This window comes from Ostrea edulis, chromosome 1 (assembly GCF_947568905.1).
Source record: "Ostrea edulis chromosome 1, xbOstEdul1.1, whole genome shotgun sequence".
Lineage (NCBI taxonomy): Eukaryota > Metazoa > Mollusca > Bivalvia > Ostreida > Ostreidae > Ostrea > Ostrea edulis.
The window spans coordinates 23151372-23166466 of NC_079164.1; the positions used below are offsets into that span (position 1 = coordinate 23151372).

The 15095-nt window shown below is 34.6% G+C and overlaps 1 protein-coding gene and 1 long non-coding RNA gene across 2 annotated transcripts in view; one reads left to right on the top strand and one right to left on the bottom strand.

The window, feature by feature from the left end:
• LOC130051273 (low-density lipoprotein receptor-related protein 4-like) overlaps nucleotides 1–3145 on the top strand; it is a 160410-nt gene extending 157265 nt beyond the window's left edge. The window contains exon 20 of the mRNA XM_056153075.1: nucleotides 2863–3145. Coding sequence (XP_056009050.1) covers nucleotides 2863–2902 — 40 coding nt within the window. The 3' untranslated portion in view covers nucleotides 2903–3145. The remainder of the gene's footprint in view (nucleotides 1–2862) is intronic.
• Nucleotides 3146–6281: 3136 nt separating this feature from the next.
• On the bottom strand, nucleotides 6282–11468 carry LOC125663718 (uncharacterized). Its single transcript, XR_007365628.2, has 4 exons — nucleotides 11383–11468; nucleotides 7681–7822; nucleotides 7404–7530; nucleotides 6282–6385 (listed from the first exon to the last, which is right to left on the bottom strand). It is a non-coding gene; the product is annotated as an uncharacterized LOC125663718 (long non-coding RNA).
• Nucleotides 11469–15095: the final 3627 nt, after the last annotated feature.

A 15095-nucleotide genomic window follows, 5' to 3' on the forward strand; every position in this document is an offset into this window, starting at 1 on the left:
GAAAGGAACGTCAAATTTCAAATTTATGTTTTTGAAACAGATCTTGCATAGATTGATAAAGTCTCTTTAGGCGTTTCAGAATATGTTAGACTTACCGGAAGTTTAACCAGCAACTTCCGGCTTTTAGAGAAAACTTCGAAAAATTGGTTTTTGTTTGTCTTCGTATATCTCACTTATTAATCAAGTTTTTAATACGATATTTACAGATATTATTGACATTATCCATCTCTAGGGTACCATTTCATATTATTTCAAAATTCACTTCCGGTCGCGAGTTACGGCCGAATTTCCGTTTTGCAAATAACATTTTGTCCGTGCGTTTTCTCATAAACGGTTAAAAATTGAGTCTTGACACTTTCAGGGATGATAGATGGTGACTTGTAGCTCTGTAATAAGGTTTATTATTGCCATCCGTCACTTCCAGCCGTCACCGGAAGTAAAGAAAAGAAACGTCAAATTTCAAAATTTTGCTTTTGAAACAAAACTTGCAGACATTAATTAGGTCTGTTTTGGCGTTTCAGAAAATGTTAGAGTCGCCGGAAGTTTAACCAGCAACTTCCGGTTTTTAGAGAAAAACTTCGAAAAATTGGTCTTTTTTTGTTCTCGTATATCTCCCCTATTGATCATCTTTTTAATACGATATTTACAGATATTATTGAACGAGTCTAAAGGCAGCTCCCTGCACACCATGTGACCATAATTGTGACGTCACACACAAAGTGAAAGTAGGCCTAAATTCTAGTAAGAAAACGGTCAAATCCCCGTCTCAGTAGTCTCTTTTGCTTTTTAATTTAATGTTATGATATTTAATGTGTTACTCAAGGTAACAAAGATATTAACTTACTTGGAATGCTAACCCAAAGTATAAGTGGTTAAAGATACATAGACCGATTGAGCACTGTGGGATTTAACCCCCCCCCCCCCCCCACCCCACCCCAAAGGCCAGCTTTACGTTGCAGAGTACACCGAAATTTAGATAAGAAAAATATGTCAAGTGCCTGTGATATTTTGGTAAATTAAGACATACATGTAAAAACACAATAATGACCACATAGAATTAGAATATTTATTCAACCAATTTGTGCCCCCAAAGGAGCATAATGATGTACATTGACAAAGTCCAAAATCACAGAAGCACATGGCAAAGGAAAACAAAGACAATTGCACTGCATGATGAACAGAGAGTTAGCCATTACATCTATGAATAAATAACAAGAGGTACTGTGAGCAATGCTCCCTAAGAATACCCCCCCCCCTTACCCCAATCTCCCAAAGGGTGTTGTTAATAGGTATAAATTACCCCTTTCCTGAGTGTAAAAATATGGTATGCCTTTGTAGAAGAAAATGGAGGAAGATATAGTCCGAACACAAATCCATGGTATAAACCTATAATTTTGACCTTGAGATCAAAGGTCAAGGTCATAAAGAGGTTATGAATGTACATGACACATAGTCTCATGGTGATACATCCATGTCTTATGGTATGACTATATGTCAAAACCCTTTGATGATATCTTTGATTCAATTGAAAATATCTTTAAATCATTTACAATGCTTTTGTTTAAGGAAATAATGCGCGCATCAATTCTTTTAAAGAGAGCAACAATTCAATTAAAGATATCATTAATTCAATTGTGGATATGTTGAATTGGAGATATCTTTAATTATATTGTTGCTCTCTATAAAAGAATTATTGCTCTCTTAAAATGAATTAAAGATATCATTAATTCAATTGAAGAGAGCAATTATAATTGAATTAATGAGCGCATTAAATCAACTATTGATCTCATCAAATGAATTAATGTGCACATCAATTCAATTAATGCTCTCCTCAATTGATTTAATGTGTGCATTATATCAATTATTGGTCTCTTCAATTGAATTGTAGCACCCATCAATTCAATTGTTGATATCATTCATTCATTTGATAAAGAAATCATTAATTCGATTAATGCGCGCATCAATTTAGCTGAAGAATTAATGCTATCATCAATTCAATTAATGCGGGCATCGAATGAATTTATGACATCTTAAAATAATTGAAGATATCTTCAATTGCGAATATTTGTCAGTTGTTTCCCCTATTTCAAACATAGGTGGCGCAAGACTCGTTTACGTCCTTGTTGACTTCCGGTGTACATAAGATTTATAAGAAAGTGTAAGGTTTTTGTTGTGCAAACAGGGAGCGGGGGTAGAATTCCCGAGATATGAAGCTTTTAAAAAAAATCAATTGGTTCATTGTCATCAAATGTGACAGCGACAACGATCGTTTTAAGTTCCACTCAGCGTCGTGTGCTATAAACTTCAGTCTTCAGTTCAGTCCGACTTCACAGATATCAGATGACGACTTTGTTGCAGATAGTACTTACGGGGGATTAAACATTTGCTCTGTAGATCGTAATATTCTGTATGAATGTTTTATGCTGAAATTTTATTTATCCTTAGTGATACAGTCATCAATGATCTTATAATTATATGACCCCCCCCCCCCCCCCCCCCCCCTCTTTCTAGACTAGATCTATAATCGAACAGGGGAAATTTGAGTCCTCAATATATAAACCAAGTATGGTACGAAAATACATTTCAGATGTCATTTAAAAATTAATTTTAGAGTTAACCAAGGTCGTCAAAATATGAATGAACGCGATTGCTAATAGCACCCCCCCCCCCCCCCCCCCCCTCCGCCGTCACTCGGTACGACGACACGACTGTAATGGAGGGGTGGCTATAATCAGACTGTAACTGTAAGGCAGTGAATATTCTTAGGTCTTGTTTTCGTTTTTGATGACTGGATTGTAAATTAATTTCAACACTTTACTTTCATTGTTCAAAAAGTGTTGTAAAATATTGTTTGAATTTCAGGGAAAACAAGTCTGGATTCTTCAATAGTCAATACGTATGAAATTAATCAAAATATGAGATGAAATTGTCAAACTTTCATAACTTATCAAAGTTTGCATTATCATAGTTATGTTGTTATGTCATGTTTATCAACTGACCCACGGAAGTACAGGCCAATACGTCAAAGAAACGAATACCAGTCCTAGCCTATTTTAACTGTTGACGCAAACCAGAAGAAAAATGCATCTCAAGAGATTAAGATATTTCTGAATTTTTTAGAAATAAAATTTGAATGATATCTATTTTATCAAAATTAAATGCAAATTCATAAAGCTATAAATTTATCCAAGTGAAGTAAATACAAATTTCACTATCATATATACAATGTTGTGTTTATAATAAAAGCCACACATAGGCATATTGTTCATTGTGGTTTTTATTTTTAAAAATCATTGCATTACGTTTTTCAATATTCACTTGTAACTTCGATTTCAATCTGAAGTATGAACATTCAAATTGACCTTCAAATTGAAAAGTGTACTACATTTGTTAAGTGATGTATTTTAGTATTAAATCATTCATATCATGAACTGTCATGGTACATATAAACATGATAAATCTTATACATGCAAGGTGAAGATAACGAACAGTGATCAATCTCATAACTCCTACAAGCAATACAAAATAGATAGTTGGGCAAACACGGACCCCTGGACACACCAGAGGTGGGATCAGGTGCCTAGGAGGAGTAAGCATCCCCTGTTGACCGGTCACACCCGCCGTGAGCCCCATATCCTGATCAGGTAAACGGAGTTATCCGCAGTCAAAATCAGTGTGCCAAGAACGGCTTAACAATCGGTATGAAACACGTCAGACAGCATTTGACCCAATGCGAGGTTGTATTGACGTAACATGAAAGTAAACACGGGTCAAATTATGTAGGCCTACATCAGTTTCCTGCAACACCATGGACAAACGCCATTTGGATACAACCATTCCTATACGCAGGATACAGTCGTGCTTTTCACGCAGAGTACAACCAACTCATAGTATATCAATCATAGTATATGGATGGAGACGTGAATTTAGAAGTTGAAAGAAAGCTTGAACTTCCGTCTTAAACTTGCAATCCAAATTGTAATATTCAATTAAAATGTAGAAACTCTAAATTTTGAATCATTATTGTACAGCTAGCATATGGGGTAGTAAAATTTATTTGACCTGCCAATTATTATGCTCTCGCTTGCCCTATGGACTAATAAAAAAGTTAATCGCAAACTGTTTACCTAGAATGTGCTACAGGGGCAGATGAAAACAAGCGGTATTCTCGCGAGATTATACTTACTTGGGTGAAACGTCACCAATAGATAATATATTTCCGGAATAATTGTTGGCGTATAATACGCCATATTCAAATTCGAAAAATTAATCTTAATAAAATATTTTCTAATCGATATAAAATACCTTACATATCCAATTACATGACAAATTTGGCTAGGTACATTTGGAATGAAATTACACGGTATTTTTGGTAGGCTTTTTATCAGAGACATATATTATTTTAGGGCTAACATTGACTATAAATCAAATTTTTTTTTCAATACAATATGCAAGAAAGTTGCCAGAAATTTTACTGAACTTCCATTTTTGTTGCACATAAGAATCTTAAGAGCATCAGACAGACACATAGCATGGTTTTTTTTTCTGAATGGGGGGTGGGGGGGGGGGGTAGCAGAGGATAACTCGCGATCGTCTAAAATTCTTGACTATCAAACGAAAATAAAAAAGGGTCCAAAAAATCCATAACAGATGTTCTCTATTCCAAACTTCAACACCATATATGTAAAGAAGGGGGCGGATTCATCCTACCATGCAATGTTGGGGGGGGGGGGGGGGGTGTCAGCCAGTATATCATAATTCGCAAGGGATGATAATTTACTATGCATGTGAATATAATGGAAAATTCAACTTAATCAAAGTTAAAAGCATCCCGTCTCTGATTTAAAGCGCATGAAAGTAAAGGATAAAATTGGAATGGGACGGTGGTAAAACGGATTTCTTTTAGATCCAGTGGTACAGTATGTATCAATATCTCACCAGAGCTCATAGAATGTAGAACTGACTTCATAATGACTTATGAAGGTGATCGGTGGGGAAATAACATATTCTGGTGATAGTACTGGTTATACAGATATATATTTTGTAGACAGTGGAGGGGTGGTGGTGTGTACACAACATCTGTACACGTACACTACCCACTTCACGTGTCTGTGCATTATGCAAGCACTAGTGTTTGCAAACCTTTATAAGACACATGAACGACTGCATTGAAGATAATGGCAGGGATGTCACTTAGGATCAACAAGCTCCACTTTTAATTTGGTGTCTGTGCTTCAAATAAAGTTTTTCACATCTCCCACAAAATCTTTAAAGAAGAACACTATAACAAGAGATGGGAGATGTCTCTCATTATTCATGGAAGTAATTGTCATTAACACTATATTCTTTTAGCCTCTTTGACAAACTACATAGCATATCATAATTAACTTGCTAATAATGAATATGTAACTCTTAAATTAGGTTAAGAGAATTTGATACCAAAGTGAAGAATATTATATTGTAAAATGTACAAAGGTGCAGCCTTGAAATTTATAAAACATAACAATAATATGATTTCACGAAGTGTATTAATCAGTAATTGACAGTATCACTTATACCATTCATAAATGTATTTTAACATAATGCATTTAGTACTACTGTGTGCTGGATTATTTTTCAACCCCATGTAAATAATGAATTACATTCAAGGGCAACAACTCTTCTAGACACATATTCTATTCTGAACACATTCTCTTCCATAGTCATAAGATATAGATCATCATTTAAACTAATGTGTTAACATGTGCATACCATAGGAAAAGATTTCACACACATATATCATAACCTATTATCCAATGTGGAGATGTACATGGACTCCAAAGTTTAGATATTGTATGTCTAAATATATGTTCATTTGAAATATTAATAAGTACAAATGTATAATGTCAGCTACAATATGAGTTGAGGATTTTTTTCAAGTTTTTCATCGCAAAATCATGATGGTATGTAAATCTATCCAAATACATAAGGGTCTTAGTACAGTTTCCAGCACATCAATTCATATTCCTGGTCATCCTATCTCCAACAATCTAAACATTACTTAGTTCTCTCCATGCCAACACACATAGGACCGAAACTCTCTCCAATCCACTCTGTTCTATTGCTACCATCTTGATCTCATTCAAGTTTCTCCATTCTGCAATCTTTCTTTCTGCTCCTACTGTTCCTCTCCAGGTTGTTTTCGGTCTCTTAAATGCCCTCTTCCCTTCTGGTGTCCAACCTAACGCCATCTCACTGTCATTGTCACCTCTCCTCCATAGTCCTGGCTGCCACTTCCATAATTTTCTGCTACTTTATCCCCAGTATCCTCTGCAAGCATCTGATATGGTAAGCATCTATTGACTTTCCACCTATTCACCTTCCAAGACATGGACATGCAAAATTTCTGAAAAAATAAATGCAAATATACCCTATGATAAATTTTAAATACATGTGTCTTAAACAGTACAAGAGCCCAAAGAGCCACATCGCTCAACGGAGTCACCTTGGCCCTGCCATTGTACAGTTGTTGTGATTTTAAAAAGATTTCAGTCTTTATTCCTATGAAAAATGTTGATCCCATATTGTGGCCCCAGCCTACATGAGCCCCAAAGGATCACAACATTACTGAAAATGAATTCACATTACACAGAAATGCCTCAACACCAATATGATCGACAAGATCTTGCTGTTCTAGATAAGACCAAGGTTACAAGGTAATTGATCATAGTACATGCATGATACAAAAGATCTTGCCATAAGAAATCTATATACAAAATATGAAAGATCTGTCTTAAATAGTTGAGATATTGAATAGGTAAGATTTTTATCAAAAGTAGGTCAAACTTCCAGGTCAAAGTCACAAGATTGAACACCGTTGCATCTCATGAAAGAACTTTTCGTAAAAAATGTATATACAAAATATAAAAGCCCTAGCTTAAATAGTTCAAGAAATATTTTTAAAAAAGATTTTTCCTATATACTTGTATGTAAAACCTTTACCCCCTATTGTGGTCCATCCTACCCTCGGGGCCATGATTTTAACAAAATTGAATCTGCACTATGTCAGAGAACTGTCATGTAAATTTGAACTTTTCTGGCCCAATGGTTCTTGCGGAGATTTTGAAATCCCCCCCCCCCCCCGCCTATTTTTACATTTTTGTGATTATCGCCCCTTTAAAGGGGGCATAATCTTTCATTTCAACAAACTTGATTCCCCTTAACCCATGGATGATCTACGCCAAGTTTGATTGAATTTGGCCCAGTGGTTCTGGAGAAGATGAAAATGTGAAAAGTTTACAGACTGATGGCAGATACAAAGTGATTAAAATAGCTTACTTGAGCTTTCAGCTCAGGTGAGCTAACAATATATCTTTTAAGATGTTTCAGCATATATATATCTTTTATTAATAATAACTTCTTACCCTGTCCCTTTTCTTTTCAGTGGAATGAAATCTGGGTTGTAAGATGGTAGATACATTTTTATCCATTCTTCAACTTTCTGGAAATGTCATTTTGGAGTTTCAGACAGGCTTTGTTTCCTGAAATAAACTTTAATTTAAAAAAATGTTTAGAATTTCTGACTTAATTTTGAACTACATGTATTTGGAATAAGTAAATACTTGGAATGTTCAAGGGACATTATATGGAACGAGCACATGGGATTTTAATATCATTTATATGTATATACTTAGCTGTTACCTTCCCATTGCATGTGTCATGGAAGGATGGTTGTATAGGACATCATCTGCTGATTCACAAGGGCCTTTCTTGTTTTTCCTTGATATTTCGAGTTGTACTCCCTTTTCGTCTCAATTACATTGGTTTCCATCTCATGATCTGTCTGAATATTGAAACTGTTATAAGATTTCTCATATGAGTTAAAATGTAGATATTACTGGAGACCATTATTTTCATATAATTTTTCCATTTAACAAGCCTAAAAAATCTTGTATGCAGATGCTTTGTGTTACCACCATGCTTTTGACCTTCAATTCTTATTGAATCTAATCTGGGTAGATCTACAATTCACACTTGCCTTTTATATTGCATCAAAATTATTTGCCTGCATCATTAAAATTGCATGTGATGCACGTTATACGTATAATTTACACCTTCTTTGAAAAGTAACAAAGTCAAATGCCATAGTAAAAAAAAAGACAAGAGGCCCAAGGGCCTAGAATCGCTCTTCTGATAAATTGTACAACCCCACCATTTCTATTCTTAGCCTCTTAGTATTCTAAATCTTTAGTTAAATCCTAAGAATTCAAAAAAAGTAGGTCAATGTGACCTACTTTTTGGTTTACACATTTTGAGAACCCAAGAAATATCAACTGACAAAGTTTGATGATTTTAAGCCAATTAGTATCTGAATATTGAAATATAGCTGTCAAATTCCAATCGTAGGTCATGGTGACCTACTTTTTGGTCAGCGAATTCCGAACATGCAAGACCCATCAACTGACAAAGTTTGATGACTGTAGGTCAAATAGTATCTGAAATATATAAATATAGCCGTCCAATTCCAAAAGTAGGTCAAGTTGACCTACTTTTTGGTCGAAACCCTTCGAACATGCAAGACCCAACAACTGACAAAGTTTGATGACTGTAGGTCAAATAGTATCTGAAATATATAAATATAGCCGTCCAATTCCAAAAGTAGGTCAAGGTGACCTACTTTTTGGTCGACACACTCCGTAGACTCAAGATACATCAACTGTCAAAGTTTGATGATTGTAGGTCAATTAGTGACTGAAATATATAAATATAACTGTCAAATGCCAAAAGTAGGTCAAGGTGACCTACTTTTTGGTCGATACACTCCGAAGACTCAAGATGCATCAACTGACAAAGTTTGATGATTGTAGGTCAAATAGTGTCTGAAATATAGTAATTTAGCTGTCAAATACCAAAAGTAGGTCACGGTGACCTACTTTTTGGTCGACACAAAGCGAACACTGAAGACGCATCAACTGACAAAGTTTGATGATCCTAGGTTTTACAGTGCCCAAAATATGCATCTAAAATTGAAAATGTTAAATTTGAATATCTGCAAAATTCAAAAAGTAGGTCACTGTGACCTACTTTTTTTATAAATATGTTTCAAAGCCTCAAGATGCATCAACTTACAAGATTTGATGATTCTAAACTTCTCGGTATTTGAAATAACAACTTAAAATATATCTATAAATGATAAGCCATAAAATTCAGAAAGTAGGTCACGGTGACCTATTTTTCAGTTGACGCATTTCAAGGTCCCATGATCCACCAACTGACAAGTTTTGATGATCATAGGCTTCAAAGTGTCCAAGATATGCATCAAAATTAATTTTAAAATAAATACCTGCAAAATTCAAAAAGTAGGTCACCGTGACCTACTTTTGAGACAACTTGACACAAGGTCCTAAGATGCATCAACTGTCAAAATTTGATGATCCTAGTCCTTATAATTACTAAAATATCAAAGATTTAAGGAAATATAAATTTAGGTCAACTTTGAAGTGACCTTGAGACCACGCCCTTTGCCCCAGGGTAATGCCTTGAACAATTTTCAATCTACAACATATCCTGATCCTTATGTGTAAGTTTGGTGATAATCTGCCCAGTGGTTCTTGAGAAGAAGATTTTTTTAGCAACCACTACTTTTGTTTGTATTTTCCTGATTATCTCCCCTTGTTAAAGGGTCACATCCCTCTATTTAGTATGTATGAAAGCCCTTGGGCCAATGATACCCTGTAACAAATTTGAAAAAAATTGACCAAGGGGTTCTTGAGTTATAGCCCTTTTTCTAAAATGTTTACGCACACCGCACAAATGGCCATAGCATTAGCTCTTTGAGCCTTCGGCTCAGAAGAGCTAATAATATGGTAGATCCATGAAAGTAGGTTCAAAGTAGCTAATCACCTCCATTATAGTAGGATAAACTTCCTGAAGCTGGAATATTACAAAATTTTACTTATTAGATTTAGAGTTTGATACAATATTTTTAATAGATAAAAAACACCCTAGACATTTGTTCCTTACATTTATATTTACTAGTACCTTAATTTGCTAATTAATACATGCAAAGGTAGCAGTGTGTTTACTACATTCTTTGGTTGTGTGGCACTAGCACCTATTGTTTTCAAGATAAAAGATCTCCAACACCAGGGATTGAATCTTCAATTTATGCCATAAAGTAGTAGTTAGGAGAAACAAGTAATGTATAAATTCATTTAATTAAAGAAAAAAGTAATTAGTTAGTATGATCTATCTCTGAATACCATAGAAGCATAGCAGGGTTGGGCGGTTAAAACCGCACCCGGTTTTAACCAGTGGTTTTAACCGTCCCGGTCAATACTCCCCAAGTGGTCAATAATGGTCAATTGTGATCTAAACTGTCCATTTTCCTATTTTTGTACATTTCTTGCAAAGATAAATTAAGTCTTTTCATTATATGGATCAATTGTTGATTAATATTTTTCATTAGATAATCAAATGTAATTTCATAAGTTTAATATATTTGGTTTGCTAAAACTGACCGAAATATCTTCAGTACCTACCAGAGGGTCACAGTTTTATAACATAGCTTGATTATTGGAGACAGACCTCTTAATACATGTACCTGGACAGATTAAGAATAAAAGGTAGCTGGACATTACCTGAGCCCAGGAAGCAGAGTGGACAGGTGTTAATAAGCATAGGCTGGGACCAGAGATTACCAGTGTACCTGTTATTGTTATGAAAACATCACTAACCCACCCTCAAATGTTTATTCAACAGTTAAAATGAAAATTGGTGAAACAATACTTATGCTAAGGTAGTTCTTGTTAAATTAAGGAATTTGAACAGAAACTTTTACATCTCCCCAATTCAACAGAGTCATTTGTACATTATTTATGTAATATTATGACTTATAAGTATATTATATATACCAAAAAATTTTCAATCGACCAGTATTAACCAGTAATGACCACCGGTCTCATATCGACCACTTTTTTCCAACCCTTCCCCGGGCATAGACATATAACAGATCTATATGTTGTTCGTTATATATGTCTATGTGAATACATACTGCAACTTTGCATTCTGAACAATTAAACATATACACATTTATATAATTATACAAGTCCATATTGCTCTTTTTCCAGCCAATTGTGCATTTACTAGTTCTGGTATACATGCTATAACTGATGAATTTGATTACATCCCTCGCCCCATTTTCATCTTAACACTTTAGCTCCCCCCTGTTGATGTCCACTCCCCCAAATCAATGTCTACTTTCCGATTTTTTGCTGGGGGTTGGACGAAAATACAATGATCATCTCGATGTAATGGGATTGTGAAACCAGTACGACCAGTAGGATAATTTGGTTCAGACAGTCAGTTTTGCATTTCATTCATGCATAGATTAGCCCTACTTACCTGATCTCACCTCTGATATGTCCAGGGATCTATGTTTGCCCTACTTTCAGTTTTCTATTTTTCATGGGATTTATGCGATTAATCGTTGTTCATTATTTTCACTGGTCTACATAACGGTAAGAAAGAAATAAAGAAGTTTTTCCTTCAACGTATCCGCTTCGTATGTTTATTGCCGCCATTGCGCACTAGCATTCCGGATAAATACTAACTACCGGATACGTCTCTTTCATTTCGTTCATTTCCGCGCAAGACCATGGGTTGTTTTCATCTGCCCGTGTAGCACATTCGTTTACCTATCGTGACGACATCACGTAAGTGATATAAGTTAAAACACGCAAATAAACTGTTTAATATGGTATGATATATCATGTACTCTATACATGTGCCTTCTCTATCGTGAATTTTATTTCATAAAGAGAAGTTATACATATACATTCACTATTACTACACATTTTAACAGCTTAATAACAGAATTTCAGATATATATGGATATATTTATAATTGATATTCTTAATCCTCGATCGAGAGAGGGGGGGGGGGGGGGGGAGGGCGCATCTTATTGTTTTAAACATATGCAATTCAACAACTTATAAAGAATTATGATGTATTGTATTGTAACGTGTTTTCTAAGGGTTCATTTCAAAGGATAAAGGGATCTCGTGAACTCTAAATATATATACATATATGGAATTTTCCTCGGGCTCTACTTGGGCCAAAAATTAAATACATAGAATCACTATCATTTACAATGATTATTCTGATTTACTGGAATACTTGTCCCGGGTTCTGTTTTTCTTAAAAAATACACTGGGACACAAGCCGAGGTTCTATTCACACGGTTCTGTAGAGATGGCTGGGCACTTTGCACCTGGTTCCGAAACTAAGTTCCTATTGCTTGTGAGTACTCGGTGCCTCACCCTTATTCAGGATTACTACACCTTGTATCTCACCACAATTCCTTAGTTTGACTTTCAACAGTGGCTTATATTTCTACCCTAACCTTTCAAACTCTTTTCACTATTAATTCTTTAATAGTTTACCTTCTAATTCTGGCTTACTTCCACCAACAGCGGGCTGCTTACGAGTGATAAATGTGCCTCTGCAGCTTTTTATATAGCAAAGGGTTATACCCATTCAAATAGGGGTAAACAGGATCTCGGACTATTCCATTAGTCTGAGTCACTTTAGTGTTTGGAAGGTATAGGCCCATTGTATAGTTCATTGCTCATTACAGTATATTATATATTCAACCTAAACTACTGTTTAAGTATGTAAACTTCACCACGAAGTAGTTTATAATGAAAAACGTTCAATGTGTATTGAATGTCTTTATTTAATCGATGTGACAGAGAAAATTCGGTTACAGCTGAAACTCTCAACGTGCTTTCCTTCCCGCCCAGAGAGTCTTGCAATGCGTTTTCTAAGTTCGTCTCTAAGCGCAGTGAGGTCCTACGAACCGTAATCCGCCATCGTTACTAAATATTCAACAACTTTCTAATCTAAACATGTCCTTCCGACGCTCTCTTAAACTTGAGGTTAGAAACGCATTGGACGTTAACGGATCGTGCGCCACCTGTAACCAAGGGCGAGTAATTTGAAGTTTGATTTGCCATTATTTGAGTTTATGTTAATTTGGCACTCCATACATAACTCTTTGGCTTCTTAATGCTTGTTTTGAAATAGAAAATATACTTTTGAAAATACTGATATTTAAATGCTCTCTTTGGGCCTCATCAGTCAGGTAAGAGAACATATATTTATTCCTGAGACCTTCCTGGTGCAAAAATGATTTAAAATATATGGTTAACTTTTCTTTTAAAAAGCATTTTTTTTTTAAATAAAGCAAGTCTATAAAATGAAGTTTAAAGGCAAGGCACCAAGAAGGTTTCGGCCCTCATAAATAAAAATGGGAACAGTGTTTTCATAATTTTATCATCAGAAAAAGTCTATGGTTTGGAAGATTATCAAGTAAATTATGCACAATATCAAGTTAAAAGTACAATACATTCAATACATCAAACAAGAGAAGTTTTCATGTAAAAATTCCAACACATTAATAAGTAGTGTTAACATTTAAAAAAAATTATTATACTGAAACCTTTGAAAAAAAAAAAACTTGTCAAAGAAAAAAAAAAAAGGGCCTATCAAAGGTTTCAGGTAAGAAAGCATGCAATAAATAACCAAATTAAGAATTATTTGCATATCAATTTGACCAAACTATGTTATGTGTTAATAAACCTGATGCCTATAAATTAATTGAAATAAAAATGTAACTTAAATCTTTTAATATTATCATGTGGATCCTGTGTTAGCATTTAGGCTGAATCAACTTATGACATCAAAATTTATTGATCGATATTGAACATGTTCAAGTACATGTAAGTAACTGTGTATCGTATTGATACATTAACTCCTAACATTGTACTGGTCAAGCAGTTTATTATTAAGTAATCCACACAGTATTGTTTTCCAAATGTTTTGTTCAACACATGGCCTGATTTAACATGGGTATATACCAGAAATGTGAATTTTCCAAGAGGGTCTCCAGGGAAATTTAGGCAGTAAATTGACACATTAAATTTTTTGAGGCAAGAAATTAAAACACAATATTTATTATAGCTATTTAGTATTAGTTTTCTCTTCTCAACCCTCTATGGAATGTATCTATCAAGTCCTCTTTCAAGGGTAGATAATTCTTGGTGTAGCACCAAACTTTGGTTGACTATTGAGGTTGTTTTTGTAGATCCTATTTTGTAGATTCTATTAAATAAATAATCAATCAAATACATTCCGTCTCGTAAATGATCGTTTTACTGCCACAAACTACAGTGCATTAGCCAATCAAAATGCATTTTACAAAACAGTTGCATTAGAATGTGGTTTTTTTGGTATTCAAACTCAACCTTACCACTGAATAAAAGTCTCAAACACGTACTGGTTTTCTTTGTACAATATCTTAAGCACTCTGAAAGAAATTAATTATGTGGTTTAACACCATCCTAAGGAAATGTTAAGGTGGACCTTTCTCACACAATTTTTTTTAAATGCTAGAATTTTCCCAGTGTTCCACCATACATCACCAGCTTCCATATGAAAATTTGCAAAAAGAAGGGGACCGGGCCCCATAGCCCTTTACTCTACAGGCTTGCATAAATACACATTTATTATGACAAATAATTTATAATCAGAAAGCTAACTTGAGTTTTTGGTTAAGGAACAATAAATATAACAAATAATAAGATCAATAAATAACTTCAAACAAAAAGTTAACAACAAGAAAAGAAAAATAAAAGAAATTCTAACAAGATGTGTTTGTGAAACACAAATGCCCCCGATAATGGCCAATTCCGAAAATGGCCAAGGTCACAAGGGCAAATATCTTGGTACCAGTAGAAATATCTTGTCAAAAGAAATGCTCATGTACAATATGAAAGCTCTAATATTTACCATTTAGAAGTTATGACCAATGTAAAAAAAATAATTTAAAGTAGGTCAAATGTCAAGGTCAAAAGGTTCAATACCAACGGAAAGATCTTGTAACAAGGAATACTCATGTGAAATATCAAAGCTCTATCTCTTACTGTTCAAAAGTTATTAACAAGGTTAAAGTTTTCAAAAAGTAGGTCAAACTCCAAGGTCAAGACATTGATCCCCTATTGTGTCCCAACCCTACCAGGGGGTCATTATTTGAACAATTCAGAGTATGCATTATG